At 48.6% G+C, this 7,478-nt stretch overlaps 2 protein-coding genes across 2 annotated transcripts, besides 1 other annotated feature; both read left to right on the top strand.

Moving 5' to 3' along the window:
• Positions 1 to 588: 588 nt before the first annotated feature.
• Positions 589 to 2,370, top strand: P153DRAFT_391690 (uncharacterized protein; the record flags this gene model as incomplete). The annotated part of the gene is made up of 3 exons (XM_033671087.1): positions 589 to 676; positions 1,053 to 1,326; positions 1,374 to 2,370. The coding sequence occupies 3 exons, from the start codon at positions 589 to 591 to the stop codon at positions 2,368 to 2,370; spliced, it is 1,359 nt and encodes a 452-aa protein (XP_033517739.1).
• Positions 2,371 to 4,768: 2,398 nt separating this feature from the next.
• Positions 4,769 to 5,005, top strand: P153DRAFT_255236 (uncharacterized protein; the record flags this gene model as incomplete). Its single annotated transcript, XM_033662766.1, has 1 exon — positions 4,769 to 5,005. A coding segment is annotated over one exon (237 nt), but the record flags the coding sequence as incomplete, so codon positions are not given.
• A 2,119-nt stretch (positions 5,006 to 7,124) lies between these two features.
• Positions 7,125 to 7,283: a sequence feature (Protein overlapping with rRNA (P153DRAFT_179268, KAF2123271.1) was converted to a misc_feature.).
• The last annotated feature ends 195 nt before the right edge of the window (positions 7,284 to 7,478 follow it).

Genomic DNA, 7,478 nt, shown 5'->3' with positions numbered 1-7,478 from the left:
CTGGGCGTGCTGGGGAACCAGGACTTTTACTTTGAAAAAATTAGAGTGTTCAAAGCAGGCCTTTGCTCGAATACGTTAGCATGGAATAATAGAATAGGACGTGCGGTCCTATTTTGTTGGTTTCTAGGACCGCCGTAATGATTAATAGGGACAGTCGGGGGCATCAGTATTCAATTGTCAGAGGTGAAATTCTTGGATTTATTGAAGACTAACTACTGCGAAAGCATTTGCCAAGGATGTTTTCATTAATCAGTGAACGAAAGTTAGGGGATCGAAGACGATCAGATACCGTCCTCCCAAGGAGGCATTGGCCAGTGCCATGGTCAGTGTTTACGGCAAAACTTCCGGTACATACCTCCACCAGGAGGCAGTACTTTAAGAAGTGAAGGGGCACACTTCATAGTAGACTGAGCTTACGCATCTCAGTGAGTGGGGAGGTGAAACTGATGGAAGTGACTTTTGCATTGCAATTTTGGATCCCAGTTGTGAGGCCGAAGCAGGGGCACGCGCGTATCAAAGTGGAGGTGGTGGGTTTAGCGACTCACCACCGAAGATAACCGAGATCTAGTCGTCGCCCTAGAATAAATAATGCCAAACTCGCAGGCTGTAGCTCTAGAAAAGTGGGGCAAGAGTCAAGCAGTTGAAGTACATATTGTAAACGTCCGAAGAGGGGATGGTAATACCCTCAAGGATACAGACACTGCCCTTCCGTCAGGCTAAGTGCTCAGGATCCCCAAATGGGATCCAACGTCGTGGAAAGAAGGGCTATGACTTCTTGAAGCAAAAAGACCACCTAGGGCGGAGGTATACCCGCCCAAACCAAACCAATTCCAAATTTCTAACTATGATGACACCACTGCTATAACCCCGTAGAAAAATCTCAATTTGACGCGCAGAGAGGCAGGGTTCCCACGTGAGAGCACCTCTTCTGTCGCACCCCATCATACGCTATCAGAGAATTTTCGAACCAAACTTTGCAAAAATACATAGCACCGATCGTCAATAGTAAGTTGTTTGAGAGATTGTTTGGCATACACTGATCAAGTTTGCAGTGGGTAACTCTCGGAACAAGCCGGCCGAACGGACTCAGAAGAAGAAGTCCCAGGTCGAAAAGCGCAGAAAGAAGGCTGAAGAAGCCAATCAATCTGAACCCGAAGAAGTTGAACCTGTTGCGGCGCGGAAGAAACGACGGTTGCGAACCGCGTCTCCAGCGCCTCCCAGCAAACCCCCCGCAAAGATCAGCAAAGGCCCGGCCAAGCCCGGCCCCAAAAGCGCAAGATCCGAAGAGAAAGCTAAGCGAAAGCTGAGTTCGGCAACTTCGAACAAGTACGTAAGTCCTGATTGTTGAATAATCCTGCTAATAATACCTGTAGGAACGACGACGAGAACGAGCGTGCCAGCAACCAAGTCAAAAAGGCCAAGAAAGAGCCGACGATCACACGTCTTTCTGCGCAACAGAAGGATAGGATCACGAGAGACGGGCGGGCGTTGTGGATAGGATTCCCTCGGAGCAACGAGAGGATATCTTCAAGAGGTGCCGTACTGACTGAACTTGATTCCTTCGTCAGGAAGGTGTTGCAAAACACCCCCGGCGTGGTAGAAGTGTCAAAGCAGGTGACATTCACCCTAGCAGTGTTTGAATCGGAGAGTGTGAGAAACTCTGCCAGAACCACACTGCAGGAAGCCACGTTCCGCTTCAACGGAACGCCCGTTGACCACCTCGTCTCTAACTTTGGGGAGCAGGAGGCGGACACTAACACTGTCTGGTTCATTCCGGCCCCGCTGCACACTTTCAAAGACTTGGTTGAGACGCTTGTCGAAGCATTTACTGACCGTAAGCTCACACTTCCGGCGTTCAAGGCCCGCAAAGAGCAGAACCAGGGGATAAACGACAACTACTGGGTAGTCAAATTTGACTCCCCGCCAGAGTGGCCTAATAAGCCCGTTTTCCCTTCTGCGCTCGACGGCACGCCCCTCCTCGTCACGACCGACTGGCGCGGCAGTTGCCGTCTCTGCAAAGAGCAAGGCCACCAGGCCTGGGCATGCACCGGTACGACGCTACTAACCCTAGCAGCACAAGAGTATTCGCACGAAGGGAAGGTTTACGCAACCTCTCCCAGCGAATCCGAGAGCGAGAGCGACATTGATCCCTCGTCTATGGACTTAGATTCCAAAGAAGTGCCAAACAATTCTGCGCCCAGTGCAAGTAGCATATCGGAAGCTCCGAGATCCCCCTCTACGAAGAAAACCCGCAGGGGTAAGAGGGGAGAATCCGCATCACCTCAAACCGCGAACGCTAAGAGGCTCCGAAGGGAAGCCAAAGCAGCGAGGAAGCGGTCAGCTTCTGAGGCATTACTAACTCCGGGTTGAAGCAGAAGGGGAAGTGTGTAAGTACTAATCGTTGAGCAGCAACCTTGATATTTTGATTTAGTGATTCTTCTCGCACACTAATCTCGAATACTAACCGGAGGTCTAGTAGCGTGTTCATTTTGTAGGGGTTTTGCCCCCTACACCCCCAAGTCCAGGACACACCCAAGCAAATTGGGGCAGTTTGTCGCTGTTGACGGGGTCAGGTGGAAGGCGTCGAAAGTACGGTTGGGGCGGATATCTTCAAAGATCCCGCGCTCAGGACCAGGAAATCTAGATAGCCTTTTTTTTTTTTTGAATTGAACTACTTATCTTTTCAAACCCGCCAGTCTTGCAAACCGGCACCATGAAACTAATGACTTTGAATGTTAAGGGGGCTGATGTAGAAAAGATGGGCCAAGTGCTCGCGTATTTGAGGGCCGAAAGGGTGGACGTAGCAGTCCTAACAGAGAGCCATTTTACCTACGAGCGTATGCAAAACGCTGAAGAAATGTGGGGAGACTGCCTCTGGGCTACGAACTCCCCACATAGTAATCAACGGGGAGTTACAATAGTCATACTCAATAAATGGAATGTCAAAGGTCAGAAAATGGTAACCACATGGGATGACCAGGCCGGGCGTATTCTGGGCGTTGAGTTTATGTACTTTGGGAAGAAGGTCACGATTATGGGCATCTACGCACCCAATGGGGAAACCACCAAGGTGATGTTCCTGCGCGAAGTAGGGGTAATAGCTGCTAGACTTAAACCTCAAATACTATGCGGAGACTGGAACGCAACCAGCCGCAGAGAGGATAAGAACCCGCCCAGGAAAGAGGACCTACGGGTAGAAGATGCACTATACAGCGCTACGGTGCAAGGGACGTACGTAGATGGGTGGGCAGAAACGAATGGAAGCCTACGAGCTTACACATACTGGTCAGAGAATCGAATGGCGTCAGCCAGCCGAATTGACCGTGTCCTTATTCGTCGCTCCCTGTTCAATCGCACACACCAGTGGACTATTGGGGTGAGGCAAGCCTGGACGGATCATGCTGGTGCAAGTATGGAGTACCTACTAGGCGGAAACGCTAAACAGGGGAAACGTCAATGGCGCATGAACGTTGACATCACCAAAAGCCCGGTGATTGTCGAAGCAATTAAGGCCTATTTGAAAGAAAACCTTGAGCAAGCAATGGTGGGATGGGGCACAGAAGAGGATCTACCTAAGCTATCTTACCGAACTTCAGGGCTCTCTGCGCAAAGAGCGATGGATCAAATTGTAAAATTGCACGAAGGACTGCGGGACACTGTAATGACTGAGCAAACAGCCATTATCAAAAGAAGAACGCGAGCTAAGTCCAAAATCATGAACAAGATACGCGCCTTAGATCAAGAACCACGCCTTACACACCGTCAGGCTAGGAAGATGAAGAAGCTACAGGGTAGACTGAAAGCCCATAATCAAGCCATGGAACGCAACAGGCAGATTAGGGGGTACAACCGATTACTTGAGACTGCACAGGGTAGCACCGCCTCTTTGTGGAATATGATGGATGCCAAACCCGATTCAGAACCGATAGCGGCCATTCAAGACTCAAATGGCAAGGTACGTACCACACCTAGAAAGATGGTAAGAGCCGCTAAGCGATACTATCGCACGCTCTACTCATCTCAGGGGTGGGATAAAGGATGTACCAAGTACATGTTGAATGCCATGCCGAAGGGAGATTTCAGTGATACTAGCGCTGAGGTAACTATACAAGAAATATTGTGTGTAGTTCAGGGCTGGAGACCCCGAAGGGCACCGGCGAAACGGGGAATAGTGTACGAGTTGTACAAGGAATGGAACCAGTATAAGAAAACTGGTGACGATAATGATCTTGTGCTCGCAGACACTTTAAGATCATATGTTAGTATGTTACTTAATCCTCAAGCAAATGAGAATGTTAAGTGGCCACAGACGTGGGCAGAAGGGTTAATCAAGATTATGTACAAGAAGGGAGATGCAACTTCCTTAGACAACTATCGGCCGCTGAGTCTAACTGACCCACTGCTAAAGATAGTTACAGGTGTCTTGAATAACCGAATACGGCTAGAGTTCCTAAAGGTGATTGGCCCCCACCAGACCGGCTTTATGAAGGGTAGACGCATACATGACAATATCATGCACGTACAAGCATTAATTGACACTGCGAAAACGCGCGGTGAAAAGCTGTACATAGCGTTCTTGGATCAGGAAAAGGCATATGATCGGGTAGAGCATGGCTACCTGTGTGAAGTAATGGAACACGTTGGTATGCCCCCACAGATTATTGCCGCGCTGAAACATATGTGGAAAGCTTCAAAATCTCGAGTAGAGATTAATGGTACAGCGTCGTCTCCCTTCAGGTTGGGTAGAGGCATGAGACAGGGAGACCCGTTATCATGCCTGCTATTCAACCTAGCGATAGAACCCCTGGCTAGGGCAGTGATAGCAAGTCCTGACCTACCCGGATTTAAAGATATTAATGGGAGAGCACATAAAATGTCAATGTACGCAGATGATACGTGCATAATAATGACATCTCTATCCCAGTGGAGAGTCTTTAAGGGTATATACAAGCAATATGCAAAAGCCTCGGGGGCCAAACTCAACTTTGCTAAGACACAGATCTTAGCAGTGAACGATCCTAACGCACCTGACGAAATGGACGACGGGATTAAGGTGACAAAAGCTGAAGCAAACAGCGTTACTTACCTTGGAGTGCCAGTAGGGTGTGCCGTAGACTATGCCACAATGTGGCAAGCCAGATTAGCGAAGGTGGAGGCCAGATTCCACAAGATGGAAAGCCGAAATCGCTACCTCTCCCGATTCCAAAGAGTCACAATAGCCAATGCTGCATTCAGCGGCTCATGCTGGCACCAAGCAAAGTGTTGCCCCATGAAAAAGGAGATAGTAGCCAAGTTCATGAATCTAATCCACCGCTTTGTACATAACACAAAGCCCGGACAACGAGTTTGTCAAGGTATTACTGCACATGCTCAGTCATACAGGCCACGATCCGAAGGAGGCCTGGGGTTACTTGATATTAAAACAATGAAGACAGCTATGGTGCTAGGATGGGTAGCAAGCCTTGAAATAGCACGAAAGCGGATACAGGCACAGAGGACGGACGATGTGCCAGTGTATTATTACCTAATTGTCGAAATCATGCAGAAGACCTCAGGGTGGAAAAATCCGCTTATGCTAACACAGCCCTGGATTCAGTTCCTGGGCACCGATAGAAAAGCGAATCCCCCCTCAGTGGCAGTGTGGCTGGGGGCATGGCAGACACACTCAGGAGGGTTAATGCCCCCTCAGGATAAGAACGAGGCAGCCCAGATCAATTTCTGGTACCATCCAGACACCGCGCCACTGGGACATAGTGCACCCCGGTGGTATCAAGGTTGCTGGAGGGAACTGTACAAAGGAACAGGTCTGCAACGACCAGTCCGTGTACTAGGTGACTTAGTGGATGTAGTAACTGGGGACAACTTTGGGGCAAGTCTAGGGACGCTACGAGCTGCGCTGCAATTCCTAGGAAACCTACCACAAGTGTGGAAAGACTGCCTTGAAGAGGACAGAGACGCCCAGGGGCATATGGGAACTAAGACCTACTGGGTAGCGAAAACGCAGTCTCTAAGCCGAAACCGATCCCCTCTGCAACAGGTTAGAGGTATACTCAACCCCTGGAAAGAGGATGAGGATAAATACCTGCCTGTCGAACCCCTAAACCCTAAGAAGGAATGGGCGACGAGCAGCGCATACGAACATCTCCTCTACTTCGCACATAGAGGAGACCCACAAAGAATAGTCCCTGCTGTAAACAATCTATCCGCTTTTAAGCTACTATGCCAAAGGGATAAAGTATCCTTAGGAGATATACCAGATAAGCAAATTTGGTTAGCCCTCCACTCATATCAGCTAGACCGACCGAAGTTTTCGCAACTTCTCTATTGGATAATACACAATAGATTGCCAACAGGCAATGCTTGGATGCCTAATAACGGGGCCTGTCCAGTATGCAATGTCCAACAAACTGCACAACACTTATTCTGGGACTGTTCTCTTGCAACAGCAGTCTGGAAAGAATTTAAGGTAATTTGGGATCAGATAGCCCTAGCCAGGCCATCCCAAAAGCAGATGAGGTTTCCAAAGTCATGGGCTGAAATGCTCCTGTCATGCGTAAAGATGAAGATTGGGCCTAGTCAGAGGAATAAGTCAAGGAGTGAACGATGGCGTATCCTCTGGGGTTGTGGCATGTGGGCAATTTGGACACACAGGTGTAGGTGGTCATTCCAAGAAATCCCAAATATGTCAGAAGGGGAATTGGTAGGCATGTTTAAGTATCTAGTAGCGATAGATGCACATGCCCGCCGCCTGAAAGCAATAGATAGGGCAGATCCAGAGTTATCTAAACAGTTTGCAAGAATATTCGGCTGTGATGTACGTCAAAAGGAGTTCCCTAGGTTCATGGATCTAGGGGCTTAAAAATAATGCCTATCTAAATAGTATACCTCTTAAAGGGCTGCGGCAGTGCGTTCTTAACATAGAGGAATACTTATGCTAAGTTTACAAATCCATTAATTAAATAAATATGCGTGAAAAGTCTAACATAATACACTATCTAGTATAAGAACCCTAGCAAGGGTAACATGTAGATAAAAGGAGAGAGGTCCCTAGAGTTGCGTCTAGGTATGCTTAAGTCTTTGCAATAAAAATCTCGCAATAGAGGCCTTGAAAACCTTACCTAAAAATGATAAATCTAAAGACGATCAGATACCGTCGTAGTCTTAACCGTAAACTATGCCGACTAGGGATCGGGCGATGTTCTTTTTCTGACTCGCTCGGCACCTTACGAGAAATCAAAGTTTTTGGGTTCTGGGGGGAGTATGGTCGCAAGGCTGAAACTTAAAGAAATTGACGGAAGGGCACCACCAGGCGTAAACGTGACTGTTTGCCGCAGTAGCTCTGCGCCAGAAAGGAGCCAGTAATGGTAAGTGGTAGCCGTCGTTAAATCCTAGTCAACTGCTTTGGAGGCTTTGGCTGCCCGTAAAACGGCAACCGATGTCCGATGAGAGAGCTTTTGGCGACACCGTCAAATTGCGGG

This window comes from Dothidotthia symphoricarpi (genome assembly GCF_010015815.1).
Source record: "Dothidotthia symphoricarpi CBS 119687 unplaced genomic scaffold P153scaffold_42, whole genome shotgun sequence".
NCBI lineage: Eukaryota > Fungi > Ascomycota > Dothideomycetes > Pleosporales > Dothidotthiaceae > Dothidotthia > Dothidotthia symphoricarpi.
The sequence above is the reverse complement of the archived record's forward strand: the minus strand, read 5'-3'. Positions and strand labels throughout refer to the sequence as shown.